The sequence below is a fragment of the Sparus aurata genome, chromosome 7 (genome assembly GCF_900880675.1).
Source record: "Sparus aurata chromosome 7, fSpaAur1.1, whole genome shotgun sequence".
NCBI classification, from domain to species: Eukaryota; Metazoa; Chordata; class Actinopteri; order Spariformes; family Sparidae; genus Sparus; species Sparus aurata.
Window position 1 is genome coordinate 11,792,674 of NC_044193.1, and position 19,698 is coordinate 11,812,371.

The following is a 19,698-nucleotide window of genomic DNA, read 5'->3' on the forward strand; positions in this document are numbered from 1 at the left end:
AGCCCCGCCCACTGATTGAGGCTTCAAACGCACCTGGCGATGAGCCGGTGTGCTGCCAAAAAGTGATCGTCCAACCAGAAACTGATTTCCCGGGAGCGCGCGCGGCCTGTTAAAGATGTATCGCCCATTTTATTTACGTCTACAGCTGTTTTTATCTCGATCAAACAGTCATGAATAAAAAATAACTTTATGTCCGTGGTAATAGCAAAGGTATGTCTGTAACGTTTCTTTAACCAAATAATCACAATTGTGGCCAAAGTGTTTGCAGTTTATATCGTAATCAGGGAATGACATTTACTTGATCACAGGCAATAGTACTGTTTACAGTGATATTATGTGTTTGTATGTCTATCCGTGATTAGGCCTATATTTGGAAACTAGACTGTTATTAACATGATTTACGGATGGGTTATGTATAAAATGAAGAATAGATCTCTGTTGCAATTATCCTGTCCATTATTTTACCTGCTCTGTGCCCTAGATAACCAACCCAGTCCCGTTTACCCTTTGAAATACGGGCAATAATGACGATTGGTTATAATCTGTCAAATTTAACCACCAAGAGTGTGATCAAGTCATTTTGATGCAGAAACAACCTTCCAGTCACAAGGTGCTGTAATCACTTTTTGGCAGGTGATCCAGCCTTTTATGAGCTGTATTGGCCCTTTAAAGTTATTTCAACAGGTAAAAAAGGACTGGATTGGTTATAATCTAGGGCACAGAGCAGGTAAAATAATGGAGAGTCATAAGGATAATAGCAATAGAGATCAATTCTTTGTTCTATACATAATCCTTCCGTAAATAATGTTAATAAAATGATATCACTGTAAACAATACTACTGCCTGTGATCGCGAACTGTAAACACTTTGGCCACAATTGTGATTATTTGGTTACAAGAAACGTTACAGACATACCTTTGATATTACCACGGACATAAAGTTATTTGTATGTGTAGTTATGACTGTTTGATCCAGATAAAACAGGTAGACGGATATAAACTGGGCGAAACAGCTTTAACAGGCCGCGCGCGCTCCCGCGGACGGAAATCTGTTTCTGGCGAACGATCACTTTTTGGCAGCACACCTTCCTCAGGTGGCTACTTTGCATAAACGCCCATTATGAATATTTTTAAATAAATGTTTTGGTCAGTAAGTGAGTTGTATGATACTTATTACAGTTATTTTGACATTTCTCTGAGAGGTTTTTGTGTTGCTACTCCCAAGAAGGCTCTTAAACAGCTAATTGTTGATATGCACTCTCGGGACTTCGACTGCCTAAATGTCTATGAGCGCTGAGGCAGCTGCTGCGGTTCCCCTGGGGAAAAAAATAGCAACAACGCAGCCATTTTGGGTCGTCTACGATACAATCTAATGCATAGAAAATGCTTCGGTACTGTGCGTAACTCTGCAAAGGTTTGTTTGACGACAAAGACTCTCCCTCGAAGAGTCTCCTCAGTGAGATAAAGTCCCACCAGGAGCGGCTCTGCGAGTGGTATCATTGTTTTCCTGTGAAACTGCCAGACAGCGCTGTCACTCCACACTGCAGCTCACAACCATTTGCTCCAAGCTTTATCTTCTTCGAGGAGCCAATCACGGCGCCCGGAGAGGCCGCGTCACCGAGGGCGCATCCAATCGGCGCATGCGTCTCACGAGCGAGCGTAGCTGAGCAAAGATGGCGGCGGGCTCCGATTTGCTGGATGATGTTTTCTTCAACACAGAGGTGGACGAAAAAGTAGTTAGTGATCTAGTCGGGTCTCTGGAGTGTGAGCTATCAGGATCAGGTCGCGTCAACGCAGCAGTCAGGGTCCAGTCTGCAGCAAATAACGTCGGTAACCAAGCTAAAGGTAGCAATTCCAATGTTCAGGGCAGCAAAATGGGACTTTCACAACAAGAGCTTGCTAAAGCAGGTAAGATAGCTGCCCACTCCGGTTAGCTAACACTAGCTAATTTTGGTCACGTTGTTCAACTGATAGTAAGCTAACTTGGCTACACTTCTGTGTGTCCCGAAACTAATGCGAATCGGAGACTTGCCCGACACCCCCTTGTTTTCATGTGTTTCCGCTGCTGTAGGGACAGGAGTGCAAGGAGGTGTCATTAACAGTACGGGGTCCCACGGTTCAGGCATGGATGGAGCAGTCGGGACCACATCGGCGGCGGGACAGAGTGTGACAGCGGCTCAGAGTCAGTCCAAGCCGGGGATAGCTAGCGGAGTCGTTACGGTAGTGTCAGACGCAACACCTGGTGTTGTGAAACCCGGGACGACTGCTGTGCAAACTTTGAATGGAAGTACCGTGGTGGTGAACTGTCATATCCCTGGAGGCGCGTCTGCTGACAGCAGCGGCCACAACTCCCAGCCCGCCGTCGCGCTTGTCAACAACGGACCTGTGTCTGTGAGCAAAGGGAGCACGCCTGTCCTGTCCTCGGCAGCCAGCACTATTATTCGAACTTCCTCGACAAGTGTGCAGAATGCTGTGGTTTCGTCTCCGTCGTCTGTGAAAAGCGTACCTACTGTCGCACTTGTGAGGCCACCTATGCAAACACTCACCATCACCTCACAGAGTGCAGACAACCCGACCGCAGTTTTAACGTCGCCGGCCGTCAGCGTGAGCAGCACGACGGCTGGCTCTCTCGTCAACAAAACTATAATTCAGACTGGTGGACACATTGTGGCTTCAACTGTTGCGACAGGGACAACCGCGACCATGAGGAGTCCGACTGTTTTGCAAAGCTTGAGGACTTCAGTGCCGTCAACCATCGCCGCCACTCCTCCAGGTGGAATACGAGCTATCGCTCCACAGGTTCTGGCCCCTCGACTCGCCCAGCCTCAACAAAACGTCCAAAACATCCAGCTGCCTCCAGGTAACTCACTCCCAAGTTTACAGCATCTGGAAACTTTTCCTTATCAAGTTATCAGTACATTGAATATGTGCACGTTTAGTTGCTGATCTTGTGTGTCAGACATTGTAGTAAATAGTCGACGAGCTGATTGTGTTTTGACGACAGACATCAGATCAGAGGAAAAGCTGCACACCAGTTTAAAAAGCCAAAAGACTGAGGGCAGTCAGCCAATTTATCCCTTAAGTATATCAATCTAGCTTCCAGTTGCAATCTGTTGATTCTCATCATGTTGTCTTGTCAGACACAGTAACAAACTGTTGTCTTTAACAGCAACTACTTTGTTGTATGCCAATGTAATGGGGCACCTGTTTGATGGAGAATGGGCAGGCTCTAACACCAGGCATTTCTGCATAGTCATACAGTGGTCCTCATTTAATGATCAACTTCAAGAAAAAGGTTTAACTTTGCTGTTGCTGTACTGTGTTGTGGTTGCTTACAACATCAAATTACATGTTGTCTTGTGGTTTGAAGTGTTTGTGGCACTATATTTGCGGCTCTTTTTGGTGTGACCTGTGGTTGACTGGCTAGAAATATCTGAACATCCAGAAGTCCTCAGAACTGAAGATATATCCAAGCTTCAATAGACCAATGGATGAGTAGTTAACGTGTTCTTATGTACGAAACTCCATACAGTATATTGGTGAGTGTGATCAGGACAGGAAAGCCCGGATCTTTTGACATCATAACCCCCCCTGACTTGTGCCTTTTTCAGGCATGGTCTTGGTTCGCAGTGAGAGTGGGCAGCTGCTGATGATTCACCAGCAGACCTTGGCTCAGATGCAGGCTCAGTCGCAGTCCCAGAGCGCCATGACACCGCGACCCGCAGCCCCCACCAGCACTCCACCTGTCCAGATCACTTCTCTGCAGGTACCAGGACTGCTGGACACACGATCACAGAAATTGTGACTCATTAATTTTAGGTAGTGACGCACATATCTGATGCACAAGGTCAGTATTAGCAGACTGGGTATGAGCCAGATGTGGCTGATGTACTTTAATAACTGTCACTTTTGTTCTGTTTACAAACAACAGAACCATACTGTTAAAATGACCACAAGTTTTGGAAGAATGTTTTTATAAACACATTTTCAGTTATAGTTAGGGAGTGAGGTGTAGTTAGTTTCAGTCTCATATTACATTGCACACAGAAGGGAGATTCCAATTAGTTTCACAGTGTCAGTATACAGATTTGAATCTGGAAAGTAAAGGCACTTTCATGGAATGGGCACTCAGTATTGGCTAGTACCCTGCATTTTTATCAGGACTGCTATCAACAGAGAAAAAAACAACAAACTGAATTTCTTGTGACAAATTAAAGAGAGAAACGCTTTTGCGGTCTCATAATCTTATAATGCAGGCTGAATTTGTTACATTTCGGTGACAGGTTTCATGTGCACGCTGTCAGCATGGTCACTGAACAGTAAAAATCATTCTCAGAGTGGACTGATTTCATTGAACTTGTTTGTAGTTTTGCATCAAACTCATAAATGAGTGAGGACAATAAAAAGAAAATAAATTAAATATTAGTGAAAGAATATTTACATCCTGTGCTGTTCTGCAGGCTCCAGGCACATCCCTCCTAGCTCGTCCGGTTACTCCCACGACCATTATTAAACAAGGGTCCACGGTCCAGACCTCTGTGACGGCCACCACCACACTGCAGAGGCCCCCTGTACTGCAGGTAACCCCAACACACATCCTTTTTGGGTATTTAATTTGTCGTTTAATTTGAAAAAACCCTTTTCTCTGTATGAAACAAGCTGTAGATTGGCAGCATGTTATACCGTGAGAGAAATTTGGCTCAAATTTTGCTGCAAACTCAAGTTATTTTTTTACCTAACAGCTGCTCTGGCTGATAGTTCATTTCTACCTGTCACTTCTGAAATCAGTACACAGCTAGCTGATCACCTCCTGTGATTCAGAGATGCCAGTGAAATGGGTGACGTCAACATCATAATTGCCCTCCTACGCTTTCTTCCCCATGTCACTCTAGACATTCAGTGTGTCCTTGATGACCTTCTCAAAACCCAATTGTCCAAGCTGTTCCCCTTTACCTTAAGTCCAATTTCTAATAAGGAACTAAGCACCCACATGTAGCCCCACAAATTTTACTTCAGTCATTGTGTAAAACATTGATTTTCCCAGAAACAAACTAAATCATTCACAGGAAGTTTGGATCCATTTGTTTAATGATGCTTGTTGGTAGTTCAAATGAATTGTTGTCCGTATTTCCACTCTTTGTGGAATTTGTGCACCTGTCCACCTGCTGAGAAGCTGCTCTGCAGCTCTCCTATTTCCTGGAGAATATAGGAGCAATTTCCTAGAATAAGAAGGTAATGTAAGGCTTTTAGTCCTGACTACTGTAGGGATAAATGCATCTTTCTTGGACCAGTTAGGATTGATTTCCTACTGAAATGCCTGATGAAAACAGGCCCTGGAGCTGTTTCATAGCTTCTGTTGTCCTCTCGCTTTGCCTAATAACTGTACAATGAAAGGATGGCTTTTTGTATCAAGGTCAGCATATTTGTTTTAATTTCTCTGTAGTCTCTGGGTAACCTGTTTATTTGCTCACTTTGGAAAACCTTCCAGGTTCTGTAAATGCGTCTTTTTAGTTATGATTTTGTGCAGGTTGCCATGGCATTTCTCTTAAAGGTTACCAAATCTCACTCAATTCATTAACAGGTTTTCTTTTTCTGTTTTGCACATTTGCTCCCAAGTGTTCATACACATAATATGAATATCATTGAGTGTTCTGTGGTGGCGCAAATAAAATATCCAGCACAGCTCTTTCCTGGAAAAATAAAGCTTGTGGAAAGAATTGTTCATGTCTTTGTGAAGTTGAATGTTCGCCCCGGGTCCAGACATGTAGAAGCTGTTATTCTGACCTTGTCATTGTCCTGAGTCTCATCTCATGACTGCACATTCAATGACTTATATAGAACACCATCATGCTGGGAGGAACTGCCACCACCCCGGGACAGCCGATAGCAACGCCCGCCACAGTACAGCCTGGATCTGCAGCCACAGCAGTAACACAGAGGGTAGGGCCTCTCGGGGCCACCGGGACCCCTGTCACTCCAACAGCTATCACAGCTGTAAGAGAGAAGTACTAACGCTGAAAGCTTTTGTCTTTATAATCGTTCAAAGCTAACCTTACCGATATTTATTATTTATTACTATATTGCTTTTTCTGATTCATATTTTTTACTGTATATCTGATTGAAGAAAAATAAATCCTGTATTTGTGTGTATGTGCTTCTAGGAGACACTGGAAAATGTGAAAAAGTGTAGAAACTTTCTGTCAACATTGATCAAGCTTGCCAGTGGAAAACAGTCCTCTGAGACTACTGCCAATGTCAAAGAGCTGGTCAAGAACCTGCTGGTAAGTTTCTTCTGTTTTCTTTGTCTTTTATTCTCCATCTCTCTGTCTTATCATCTCTGTGTTAAAACTTGATCTCTCTGCCTTCATCTTCATCTTTCTTGTCATTTCTTCAAGCCTTTTTCTTGACTTATATTCATGTTGCTGACTTAGTTAATACAGTTTTTATTTTACATTCTGTGTTTTATTGTTTATTTTATTGCTGTTGGTTTATATATCCTCCCCACTCTTGTTTGATCTGTACTCATTTGTTGTTATTTAACTTTATTATCTTCTTGCTCCATCATTTTAATGCTTTTATTTATCATTATGCCAGATGTGCTTTGCTAGTTACTGCTTTTATTGAACTGTTTGCTCTTTATTGGGCTTGATAATATCTTTACTGTTATTACTGTGGTTTGTTACCATATCTGTATCCTCCCAGCCTGTTTGAGTATGTATTCAGGGCACTGCTGAGTTTAATGCTCAGTCAATCTTTTCCTGAATAAACAATGGTTGAACAGTTTCTTTTTTCTGGTCCATCCTTTGTGTTTATTGTACAACAGGAAGCCAAGATAGAGCCTGAAGATTTCACCAGTAGGTTATACCAGGAACTCAACTCCTCACCGCAGCCATACCTTGTGCCTTTCCTGAAGGTGAGATCAGTGACACACTAGCACATTATGTAAATAAGATTTATGATGCTACATGTTACAGGCTGCGTCAACTCAGAGTTGTTGACTTTACAATTCTGCTCCAATGCAGGGTTTGTACTGCTCAGCAACGGTACATGTTTTTGATAATAACTATAGTTTACTTTATTAAATTGATTTAATAGCAATAGTTCAGGTTTATTGACTTTTAGCCCTTTTAACCACATCATTGACTCACATAAATGACATATTGATAATAGTTCCTGTAAAATGACATCATTTCTCGCAAAAACACAGATGCATTGTCTTTTAATGATCTGAAAGTCAGCTGCATCTAGCAAACACATTTACTTGTATACTGGTATAACTGTGGGGTTTAGCGCTGGAACTCATGTTGCAGAACCAGGACTAATTTAAAGAGTAACGACTGAGGAATTGACCTTTGACAGCAGGTTTGATATGAATGGGTTAAACAATGGGTTTACTGTCCTGCATCAAATATAAGGTTTATGTGGCAAGGATGCAGAAAACAAACCCTTACGAAGTACTAGTGGGCATATGAAGGTAAAAGGACATGAAAAAGGAGTCTAAGCATTAGGTAAGGCATTTTGCTACCCCCGACTCCTCTTGACAGAAAGGCACGTTGTGCACTACAAAATAAGTGTACAAACATTAGTGTCATTGTGCACACAGATGGTGATATCCTCAGGTCTATTTCCTGCCACTGTCAACCAACGGGTTCTTAGAAATCCCGTTTCCAACAGTTCTCTCTTCACGCCCTTCTCAAAACATTCTGGTAGAGCAACAAATAAGTTGTCATCCTTCCAAAAGTTGCAACTGACAGATGGTTTAAGCTGACTCATTCAATTAGAAATAATAGGTAAAAGGTAGCAAAGTTCAGTTTTATTTACAGTAATTTTGTGTTGTGTTGGGTTTGAAGGTACATTGAACAGTTGTAACAATAGTATCTAAGCATATAGTGTGAAAGCAGAATGTATATTGACAGGGATTTGGTTGGTTGGTGGCTTTGTTTGAGTGGGAAAACGGTGCTTGAATATTAAAAGTCATCATTAAATGTACTTTGTGTCAAAAAGAAACAAACAATGAAAAGTGATCACATGTCTGTCTTGCTGTCTGCGTGATGAGTTTTAAAGAAAATGAACTCAGTTTTGAGAAATGTGTGTTACCAATTACGAAACAACTGCCACAGATTTGGAAAAAAGTCAGATAATTGATTACATTTTAAATTCAGTTAAAGGGAGTGTTGCTATAGTGTAGTGAAATTAGTGACTTGCATGTGCAGCGATGTAACAGGACAGTTGTTATCAGGCCTTTTTTTTTGGTCTGCAGGAGCTCCATGAAGGCTGTTTTTTTTTTTACTTTTTAATGACCACATAATTAAATCAATTTAACCATAATTAAAATCAATCCAATAACATATTCATCAGTATCTTATTTGTTGATTTGAAGGAGGAAATGCTGTTAAGTAATCATCATTAAAAATGGCTCGATCACTGTTTTCTCCGTGGGATGTCAGATAGCTGGAAAATAAAGCACAAAGAACAAACTAAATTTTTTGCACTTTTTGTTTTCAGTTCAGTTTGTGTGCAGCTTCTCTAAATTACAGTAACCAAATCCATCCTGTGTGAACTGAACTGACCGCATGTTCACTGTTGTCTGTCCTCTGCCTACAGAGAAGTCTCCCAGCGCTGCGTCAGATGACCCCAGACTCAGAGGCCTTCATCCAGCAGAGCCTGCTTCCTCAGCCCAGCACTCCAGCAGCAGCAGCAGCCTCCACGGCTCTCACCGCGGTGGTGCTGCGACCTCCCCTCTCCACCGCTGCCACTACGGCTACCAGCACTGCCGCAACCAAAACCACAGTTATCAGCCTCACTCAGACACCTCACTCTAAACCCGGACTGGTAATTTTGCTGCTAGTGGGAATAATTATCCGTGTCTCAGTTCAGACATTGGCATGCGCATAAAAGGGCGGAAACCCTGCATATAAGAGTTCATTTTTCTATTCTTGTCTGTGCCTTTAGTCCCTGTTTCTCATTCTTGGTCTCTGAATATGTGCAGATAGTGCCCCAGCAACAGGGGACAATAGCAAGGCCACAGGTGACCCTGGCTCAGTCTCCCATGGTAACACTAAGAGGACAATCTCATAGCCGCATTATTGTGGGCCAGCCGCAGGTTGTCAAACAGCTACAGACAGGTGTGTCTTCAACTTACACTCCTCGCTCTTTTATTTCTGAACTGAATATGCGGTTATTTGTTTGGCAGTAGGATTATTAAATTGGTAGTAATGCCCTGAATGTCATTACTGTTTTTTTTTGGTACATCATACCATGAACAATGGGCATCAGAATCCGATGGTGAACAAATGCATAGGGGAAAAAAAGACGCTGAATAACACCAAAATACATATGTCCCTTCTGCTGTATTTTGTCTTTCACTAATTCACTGTACTGCACTATGGAAGTGCTGCTACCTTGTGGATACTGACTGTAATTGCAGGATATCAAGCTCATACAAAGTTGTCAAAGTACTTAGATTCACATCACAGTGCATGTTTTAAACTGTATAACAATCTACATGTTTCTCAGTTGGATGCAAAGATCTGAATTTCCTGTTCATCTATATGTGTCTATAAATTCCAGCAGTGAAGCAGACGTTGGTTCCAGGGGCCAAAGGAGTACAAATCGTCAGTCAGGCCTCTCTCACTGCTGCTCAGAAGAACAAGCTGAAGGAAGCAGGAGGAGGAACCTTCAGGTTTGTGACACACTCAGATAAATATCAGTAGTGTCTCTTAAACACTGGTCTTCAAACTGTCATTTACATATTCAATTTCCAGTTTTCCAGTTTTTATATTTGGTGTCAGTAGTTAGGAAAGACATGCTAACTCACTTCTCTCTCCATTTTTCAATTCAATTCAAAGTAGCTTTATTGGCATGTGAGACAGATGTTTACATTGCAAATCTGAAATGAAACAAAAGAACAGTAAAAAAAAAAAAAAAGAACAAAATTTTACTTTTCGTGTTCAAAGCCTGAATACAAAAAATGAGAAGTTAACGCTGCAACATTTGAAATGCATATGTTTTAGAGCTGTCTCCTGTGTGTTTACAGTGGGTTTGTCATCAAAGAGATCAGTACAGTGCAGATGGTCAGTGCAGAAGGGTGATTGAGAGTCGTCATGGTTGCCGTATTACCTTCTTTGTCTCACTAAATTTAATAACGTCATTTTTAAAAGTTTTGCATTTATGTTAGAGCTTGAAGGATTCATTGATGAATCAGTTGACAGAACATTTATGGGGAGGTATTTTCATAATCATTTCATTATTTTAGTTGTTAGAATTTAGTAGTTAGAAAATAGCTAGAATTGCCAAGCATTTACTACTTTCTGCCTCTAAAATGTAAAGATTTGCTCATTCTAATCCTGTGTGAAGGCAAACTAATTATCTCTGCATACAGCATTTACAGGGCATTATGTCACCCTGCCCTCAGACGCTTGTGTGCGCTGATTTATTTTTGTGAACATTGCATAACGGATGATAATGTTTAACATTTTGGTGGAGATCGCTCCTTAAATTTTCATGATGCGGAAAAACTAATTTCCTTGTAATAGAGGTTATAATGCTGCGATATGATAAAGTCATCATGGTCCGATGTTGTTTAGAAACTGTGTACTTAAAGTGTCTCTTTCAGTTTATTGTCCTGGTTCTGTTGATATTTACCCACCCTTGTGTTGCTCAATGATGAATTGGTCGACACGGACACATTTGCTAATTAATACGGTAATTATCGAAATTAATGACCTCATAAGCACGACTGGTCATGGGTAATATATCATGGTAGTTACACTTTTTCTGACACAGTGTCACCATAAACAATTTTCTGCATTTACAAAGATCAAGTGAAGCTTTAATGTCACCTTGGGGCGATTCAGCTTGCATACAGCGGCGGACAGGATTTATTACAGGGCTATTTTATTGGATTGCATTAGACTGTACAAGTGTAACTAATAGACTGGTTTATGATGTGAGGCGAATTTGTGAGCATAAAATAGTAATATGATTGAAGGGCCCATGGATTTCTGTTCTGCCTTGTGTATCATGTAGCTGGTGATAAAGTTGCTGTTCCATCGCTGCCTCGCAAAAGAAATGTTGAAATATATCTCGGTGAACACACCCACTTAAATTCCTTCCCTCAGTTGATTGTTATTGTGGACATTTTGTTGTTCCATGAAGGGAAATGTGAGGAAGACGCTACTTAATCCTGCTTTGTGACAAATGGGATTCTTCTAACGTATTATAATATCATATGATTTTATGATCAGATTAAGTAGTCAGGGTGCCCAATGAAGACTCACCCATCTAAATGAGAGATTATTTTGCATAAATGTGAAAAAAGACCTCAGTTTTAATCATTTTCTATTATTATTATTCAATCCAGGGATGATGATGATATCAATGATGTGGCCTCTATGGCAGGAGTGAACCTGTCGGAGGAGAGTGCCCGTATCTTAGCAACCAACTCTGAGCTTGTTGGCACGGTCACCCGTTCCTGTAAGGATGAGACCTTCCTTTCCACCTCGTCACTCACCCGGAGAGCACTGGAGATCGGTGAGTTAACCTAAGGGAAAATGTACAGCACGTCGACGCGGTTTCACTCACTGTCTAAATCTTTATCCACACGCTCACCGCTGTGACAGGTAAGAAGTTTGGCGTCAGCGAGTTGGGCACAGACGTGATCAACTACATTTCCCATGCTACGCAGCAGCGGCTACAAAACCTGCTGGAAAAAGTTTCACAAGTGGCACAGCAGAAGAACATAAACTTAAAGGTGATGATCATGTCCAGTAATTTGAGAGCTGGTGAGAGACATTCACATTTACTCTGTTTAATTCCCTCTGTTTAATTCCTCTCTGACCTTCATTGTTCAGGAGGATGCGCAGTACGAGCAGGTCGGCGATGTGCGAGCTCAGCTTAAATTCTTCGAACAGCTAGATCAGATGGAAAAGCAAAGGAAGGAAGAGCAGGAGAGGGAGATTCTCTTGAAGGCTGCCAAGGTAACAGTATATAAACAAGGACACACACTATCACTGACAGGGAGAAACGCTCACACTTAATTGCACTGACAAAGCGAGTGAGGGATCTTGGGCCATTGCCATTAGTATACATTTCTTCTGTTCACTGACAGGAGAGAACAGGTCTGCTAACTGAGTGACTGAATGAATAAAAGTGTTGAATAAATTGAACATATCCATCTTGAAATATTAAAATGTCCTCTACCTAACTACAGTCTCGGTCAAGGCAAGAAGACCCTGAGCAGCTCAGACTTAAACAGAAGGCCAAGGAGGTAAGTGTATGCTACAGTAAGTGCTTGTGTGATTGCATTCATTGTGAGGCAGCGTGATGAACAGGCCCAGACGGATTGTGCAGATTTCTTCTTGAATTCAAAATTCATAAACAAATATGGGGCAGCGTATCGTCAGAGTAACTGCTCACTGCTGCTAATTCTGGCTGTTGTTTTTCACTATATAGCTCAGGTAGCGGTGCAGCCAGCGGTTTGGATGCTTAGTAGATTTGAGTAGAACCTATGAATTTGTTAATTTTGTTTCATCACCGACATGAGGGACGTTATATTCTCCAGCACCATCTGTCTCCTGAAGCAGTCCAACGAGTGCCAACACACTTACCAGAACAAAACTCCTCCGTGTTGCTGTAGGTGGGCCACAAGAGGACATCTACTACAAAAAATACAAAGTTTTTAATTTTCAACTTTGTCATTAGGTTTGAGATTACTGTAAAATGATTATGATATGAGTAGATATTTAGACCTCGCGCAACATCGGAATAGATCTTATATTATGTCAGTGACGGGGAGTTTTACTGCTGCAAGTGTACAAATTGTTTGGTGTATGTGGATGGATTATTAATTTGTGCTGCATTCCCTTAGGCCTGTTTGCACATAGAATTGTTCTGTTCATTTTTTTTTAGGGAAAGACTTCATCCTCTTGTGTGTTGATCTCCCCTGTTACAAATAGGGCTGCGTCATTCTTAAGTTTGGCAATATGAGCATTAGAAAGTTGATTTGCTTGATCCCTTGACACATTGTACTGTTGTATTATCCACATTAGTTTGAAATCCGTGGTGCTGTCGTTGGAATCCTGCGGGCGCAGACTTTGTGTGAGTCTGATGATAAGTCTTTGCTGTTGGACCAATCTGTGTTTTACTGCTTGTATTCCAGATGCAGCAGCAGGAGCTGGCTCAGATCAGACAGAGAGAAGCCAACCTGACTGCGTTGGCAGCAATCGGCCCGAGGAAAAAACGGAAAATGGACTCTCCTGTTAGGGGTGCCAGTGCAGAGGTGAGGAATACAGAACTATTTGCCATAGAAGGGTTGAGCTTATTGTGAATTATTTCAAATTTGCAGTGCCAGTAAAAGACTAAATGTGTTTCATGTGTTTGCTCCGTTTTTACACTCCAGGGCTCAGGGTCAGGCCCCTCCCAGCCTGGAGGCTCCGGTGGAGCAGGCTCCAGACAGTTTATGCGACAGCGCATCACCAGAGTCAACCTCAGGGACTTGCTCTTCTGTCTGGAGAATGAAAGGGGGACCAGTCACTCACAACTGCTGTATAAAGGATTCCTTAAATAGCACCCGCATTATAGAATGACAGTGGCATTCAGGAAGCAGAGTTGACCGTCATTTCAGACCCTTTCTGTCGGTACTCTCTTTGATCACCCGCTGCAGAATGATGAGACGCCATACTGTGGGGAGAGAATTATCTGGAACACCGAAAGGACGTCAGCTTTTAAAAGCCTCTTAAAGCACAGACCTTTTTGTATTTTCAGCGAGGAGGTGGAGTGAAATATTGGAACTCCCGACCACACTTCAGTCATGCACTGCCTCATGCTGCACACACACAAAAGAAGTCTTTTTAATGAACTGAACACTTCCGATCTGATAACCTTGTCGGGGTCGTTTCACTGGCATCCGTTTTGTAGCAGCGACTCTCGGTGACGCAGTTTTAGATTAACGTGCGACGTTCAGGTGCGACAGCAACATTTTACAAAACTGCAGTATTGCTAATTTTCTTAACCATGTCGACATAAACACTCTGTTTATTTAAGGTCCTTACAGAGATTTAAATCTATTACATTTATACTATATTTTATCACCGTTTTAATGCCTACGGATTGTTTTACAGAGACTAATCAATAGTCTTATCATCTGCTGAGTTGCCTTCTTACCAAATGAAGCCATATGGATTAGAATGTTTTGATCAACTTCAGTAACTTCATCTATCCAACAGTTTTCTCCAGGTTTGTAGTATGTGTGCATTTTATTGTTATATTACACACCTCTGTCTGTCTTAGTTGATTGTAAACAAAAAAAGGTTATTTGTATGTCAGGAGTTTAATATTTGAACTCTCGCCACAATAGCATTTTCTCCTGTGAGAGTTTCGAACACGGTGGTTTAAAGCAAATTTCCTTTTTTATTCATGTTATAGCACATGTGATATACAGACTACGTAGACTTTACATTCTTTTTGATCATTTCTGAAGCACAACAATTCCCCCACCTCCCGAGCAGTCAGCAGTTTTCATTAACTTCCTCAACGATGATGTTATTTGTCACTTAAATGTTGCACATGCTGATTAAAAAAGTGCAGATTTTTTTTAAGTTCAATGTATACTGAAATACAAAAAAAAAAATGGAAACAGTGTGGTGGATTTGGTTTTGTGTTAGACTTTAATAATATCACCTAAAAGGAAAGCTTTCAAGTCATTTTCCAGCCTTTCATTAATGTCACCCAAAGAGCTATAGACTTTAACAGAAGTACTTTCTGACAAATATCTTTTCGGCAGGGCGTTTACTGTGATTGATCGCCCTCTGGAGAACGTTATGGCCTTTTCTTTGTGTACCAGAGTGGCTGCCTGATGGTACTTAAAGGTCCAGTGTTGAGGATTTAGGAGCCTCAGTTGGCAGACACTGGACACAATTTTCATAATAATGTACTGTATTTCATAGTGTAAAACATCTGAAAATAATAATCATTGTGTTTTTGTAACCTTTCAATGAGCCCTTTGTATCTGCAGAGGGTAAGGGAAGGAGTGTTGAGTTAAATCCTTAAACTGGATCTTTAAAAAAAAATCCCAAACGAGTTTGATATGAATTAGAAACAATGTGGTTGTTAATAATGTGATGTATCCAGGGTCTGCAGCCCCATGTGCTATAATTTGAATTTAAAAGCAGAGTTTATCAAACTGAATCCCAACAATGTTATTGCTTGCAGTCATTTAAGAGAATCAAACATATTCCACATTTTTATATATTTATGAATCATATAGGGTTGTGTTGAGTCAACATTGGCGTGAGATGCAGAGCGAGGGCGGCACTTTGACAGATCAGTTTTCTAAAAGCAGTCGATCCGACGAACATACCCACTTTATAACTTTTTATATTTTTAGTGCACATACTGATTTTGATCTTTATACCTTTTATCATTTTATGAAAGAATGTCTATCTGCAAATTTTATTACTGTACATAATTAGGTTTGCTATTTGTAGATTTATCAGTTGACAACTTCTAATGAAGCAAGTTTGTCGTATTTTTCATATATGAAGATATACGAGAAATAAGACAAATATATGTCTTCTTGCCAATATCTTGTACATTTTGCACAGCCTCTTGTTTATATGTAAATATCTGAATCTAAAAAAAAGTTTTTAATTGCTATTTTACAATGGATTCAGAGAGAATGATCTCTAATAAAACAGAAAAAAAACAATGAATATCTTGTTTGTCTTGATTATCGTGCACGTGTTTTCTGTGACCTGTCAGCTGTATGTGTGAACACAGACCGTGTCCTCTTGAATGGCTTGAAGTACAGGTGCTTTATTCGATGCACTTGTAGGATTGATGCAGCTCCATATGAGATGCCCTACACACTCAGAAAATTGGGAAAGGGAGGAAAAGGGAGACAAAAATGCTTTAGTCTACCTCTGTGTGCCAGAATGAAATGAATTCTTGATTTAAAAAGAGCCACCGCCACACCAAAACTTAATAGTTCCAAGCATTTCATTCTTCACTATCTTGAGCGCTCTGATTGAAATGATCATTTCAATTCCTAAAAAAACAATAATCTCTCGCAGCGCCTTGACATCTGCTCTTTCAAATGAGTCCGTCACAAACTCAGAAAAAGAGAAATGTTGTGCTTTGAAAGCTTATCAGGTCTTTAGTCGCTGGACAAATGGCCAGAGTGCAGCTGTTCGGACACACTTATTCCTCGTAAAAAACATCATTTTTAATATTCGGTACTTGTTATGCTTATTCAGTATCCCTGCAGAGGGAGAATGAGGACAAGTCCTCAAATAAATAATGAGGAGCCCATTACTGCTGGATAAGACGCAAAGAATTAATTTCCCTCTAACCTTGAAAATGATCAAAGGGTTTTTGTCTATAATGAATAACGTTTTAATCATTGGCTCCGACTATCTGCCCCACATGACAAGTTAAGCTGGAAGGTAATGGTAATTAGTCCTGTCTGAGTGGGTTAAAAGTTTGTGACATTAGAGAGCAAAATTGACAAATCAATGACTTAACTTGAGTTTAGCGGTTTGCTCAGATGTCATTAAATGCACTATGTTCCTAAATCCCTGTGAATGGTGAGGATTGATTGATTGATTGAAGGAGGGAGAACTAAAGGGGTTGAGGGTTGTACTTGAGAAAATAAGAGATAACACTTCACAGGTTGTACGTGTGCAGTCAAACAAATGCCAAAAGTGTCGGCTGATTCATTCACCACATCATGAAAGCCTGGAAATGCAGCTCGGTACCTTCGGTCTCATGGTCCATCATTTCATTCTGATGATTTAACTTATTTACAGCAGAGTGCAAAAAAGAAGTCAAAAATTCACACTGACCTTGGTTGCCGAATAGACTGAGAGTGAAACTTAAAAATTACATGAAAGAAGGAGAAATTTCTGATTTTTAAACAAGCGTGTGTGTTATTCGAGCGTTGGTTTGGGGTTAATCGGCTGATAGAAGGACTAGAATTGATCCCCAGAGTGGCACATCAATCAGTATGAGGTCGTTCGGACCTGATATGAGCATGCTTCCTGAGTGATCCGATCACAAGTGGACGGCTGTGAGTACCGCTGTGGTCACGCTCAAGACACATTTGACACATTCTCAGGTGGTGTGTTGCCCATTTGTCCTGGTGATGCACACGTTTACCTGCATATGGAGCAGATGTGATACCCGATCACAGGCGGTCATTTGAGACGCATGGTGAGATACATGTTTAATTTCAGTTGTGAACTGACTGACTTAGAGCTGCTCACACATGATCGGATCGCTCAGGCCGGATGTTTCCACCGTGAGGCTGAGAAATCAGAGAAACAGCAGAAACATTTTCCAAAACAACAGTTTGGCCTGGTAGACCCCGAGACAGCTGGGGAAGAATCAGTTCCCTTTTTATTGGCTTGTGTGTACAGATGTAGTTTTAAGGCCTGCATGGTTCACCCACTATTGATGTCAGTACCCTCAAATTTTTCTCAAGTGAGGTTTAAAGGCAATATTAAATATAGTATGCAAAGGAACATACAACATGTTGGTGCTTAAACCCTGGCAGGAAGTTGGTCACCATGGAAGCAGTCCGATATACCAGGCGTTTCTGGCTCGAGACTTAATGCCGCAACCCTGGAGACTGATGGTGGTGTTGAGATGAATGAGTGGAGCTCGCTGAGTGGAGATTTCAGGCATCCATGGTTGAGGTGTGTTTACAGTGTTGAAATGACAGCACGGGGGAGGGGGCACTTTTAAAAGATTGGCAGCGACAGGTGATTGGCTAGAGGACGGTGTGTCAGGTTGTGATTGGATGAGGAGGAGATTATGGCAGGTGCCTGTGCCTGTGACTTACAGGGCAGGCGTGAAGATCTTACCTGACTGAACTGAAGTGTCTCATCATCTCTTCTATAGCAAGTGCACTTTCCATCACTATGAATTTGTCTGATGAATAATAACTAGCCTGTAAGATGTACGAGACCTGACTTCATACCTCCATGACAAAATAGACCTAAATCATTGTGTCCTTTGTGTGATAATGTTCACAGGGTTCTCACCCTATCCTCGGGAATAAAAGTTATATTTATGGGCTCTGGGATTGAGTTGACGAAGCTGTTCATGGTACAATAGTTACATAATTACGTTGTCATCATTCACTTTTTATGGATGTGGTATATTTTAGAGTGATCCCCTGCACTGGAGAAGGCATTTTGAGCTCTGCTGATGCGGAGATACAGCAAACCTTGGCTTCAAGTTCAGTGTGGAGACTTTTTTTCCTGCCGTATCTCAGCAGTCCTTGTCGTTTTTGCCCTTCAAAACCTCACTGTGTTGCTGCTTTCCTTGTCTGCTGTCCATCATTACACTGGGCTGGCCTCTGGTCAGTGAAGGAAGCCGATCTGAGGTTGTTGGAGCTGTAGTGCACAGCAGCGTGGCTCCAAAGGAGGGCACTGTAGCACCACCTTTGAAACAAACACAATCGTGCCTGGCAGTCGCAAGAGCCTGAGAGCATGTGTCACCTGTCGTCGTGGCTCGTATGACCTGAGTGCATAAATTGCAATATGCCAGAATAACAAAAAAAAATAATCCTGGCAATTAAAAAAATATATATATTTTCAAATGCACATTAATGTTTGGAGACAAGCTGCTGTATGATTTTATGCAGGCACTGACTTCCTTACTTATGCTGCCTGGAAGATCAGAAGATCTTCTACGCAAAACACACACACACACAGACACACACACACACACACACACACACACACACACACACACACACAGATGGACATCTCCGTTAAGGATCACACCGAAGCACTTGCTGGCATTCCTTCAGATTTGGTGGATTTGTGGCTTAGAAAGTTGTTTGTTCTGCTCCCTCTGCAGACAAGGTATCTCATGCCTGTAGTTGCCCCAACCGTTGTCCTCATTGTCTTGATATCCAGGCATAGGCAGACTTCTAAGTCTTTTCCAATATGAGTTGTCAGGCTGTATTTGCTTATGTTACTCTGGGACACCAAACTCAATTCCACTGTCTTGTTTGATTTTGCATAATAAGAGGCTGCTGGCTGCTCACAGGATAATGTGTTTGAGTGACAGCTCTGAAGATGAGCGAATATATTTCACACATTTCGATATATTCTCGAAGTGCAATATACACTCTTAAAATTGTGGTGAAGGAGACTCCACATCACTTGCATAGTCTTGCATGAGGTTTAAATATAGCGCACAGACACCTGTCTCTGGTGATTAGAAATGAGCTCCATAAGTTTTTTGGGGAAGTACGCACTTTGAGACATAGATTATTGCCTGTGACCAGGAATAAAGTGAACATTACTCTTTTGCCGGGAAGATATAATGAGCCAATGAGACAAATTAGACCTGTTTATCAAATGCAAATGGTTGCTAATAGTTCAACACTGACAGCCCGAGATAGGAAAAGTCTGTCAGGAAGTAATGATGCAAAGTGCGGCACAGCTTTAAAGTGATTTTCTTAAAAGCCACCGCTCATCATAAATGTTATCTTACTTAAACTTAGTTTCGAAAATGTTCTAATCTAATATGTGTAATTAAAGAAGAAGAACCTGATGATGAAATATACCCGAAGCACACACTAAAAAAAGACTCTAATCTGCTAATTGGCTTCATCAGGAATGTGCATGTTTGACAGTGGTGTCAACCTGACAACAACCAAACTGTCAGATTCTGTTTTCTCATAGTA

General features: G+C 41.3%; 1 protein-coding gene across 3 annotated transcripts; it reads left to right on the top strand.

The window, feature by feature from the left end:
* Nucleotides 1-1,627: 1,627 nt before the first annotated feature.
* LOC115585306 (transcription initiation factor TFIID subunit 4) lies at nucleotides 1,628-15,709 on the top strand. Of its 3 annotated transcripts, none has more exons than XM_030423593.1 (16): nucleotides 1,628-1,907; nucleotides 2,071-2,859; nucleotides 3,611-3,765; nucleotides 4,460-4,579; nucleotides 5,838-5,993; nucleotides 6,161-6,280; nucleotides 6,823-6,912; nucleotides 8,604-8,831; nucleotides 8,989-9,124; nucleotides 9,570-9,681; nucleotides 11,362-11,531; nucleotides 11,621-11,751; nucleotides 11,852-11,977; nucleotides 12,211-12,267; nucleotides 13,159-13,278; nucleotides 13,399-15,709. In XM_030423593.1, exons 1-16 carry the CDS (start codon nucleotides 1,673-1,675, stop codon nucleotides 13,564-13,566), a joined length of 2,913 nt encoding a protein of 970 aa, XP_030279453.1. In that variant the 5' UTR covers nucleotides 1,628-1,672; the 3' UTR covers nucleotides 13,567-15,709. The 3 variants fall into 3 exon arrangements, with proteins under 3 accessions (XP_030279453.1, XP_030279454.1, XP_030279455.1); XM_030423594.1 differs by having other exon boundaries at nucleotides 9,573-9,681; XM_030423595.1 differs by lacking the exon at nucleotides 4,460-4,579.
* Nucleotides 15,710-19,698: the final 3,989 nt, after the last annotated feature.

Excerpts from the sequence above, each read along its gene's own strand:
- LOC115585306 (XM_030423593.1), top strand. The coding sequence starts at position 1,673 with ATGGCGGCGGGCTCCGATTTGCTGGATGATGTTTTCTTCAACACAGAG. Across the intron at positions 6,281-6,822 it reads AGCTGGTCAAGAACCTGCTG|GAAGCCAAGATAGAGCCTGA; the intron begins GTAAGTTTCTTC and ends ATTGTACAACAG. Across the intron at positions 6,913-8,603 it reads ACCTTGTGCCTTTCCTGAAG|AGAAGTCTCCCAGCGCTGCG; the intron begins GTGAGATCAGTG and ends CTCTGCCTACAG.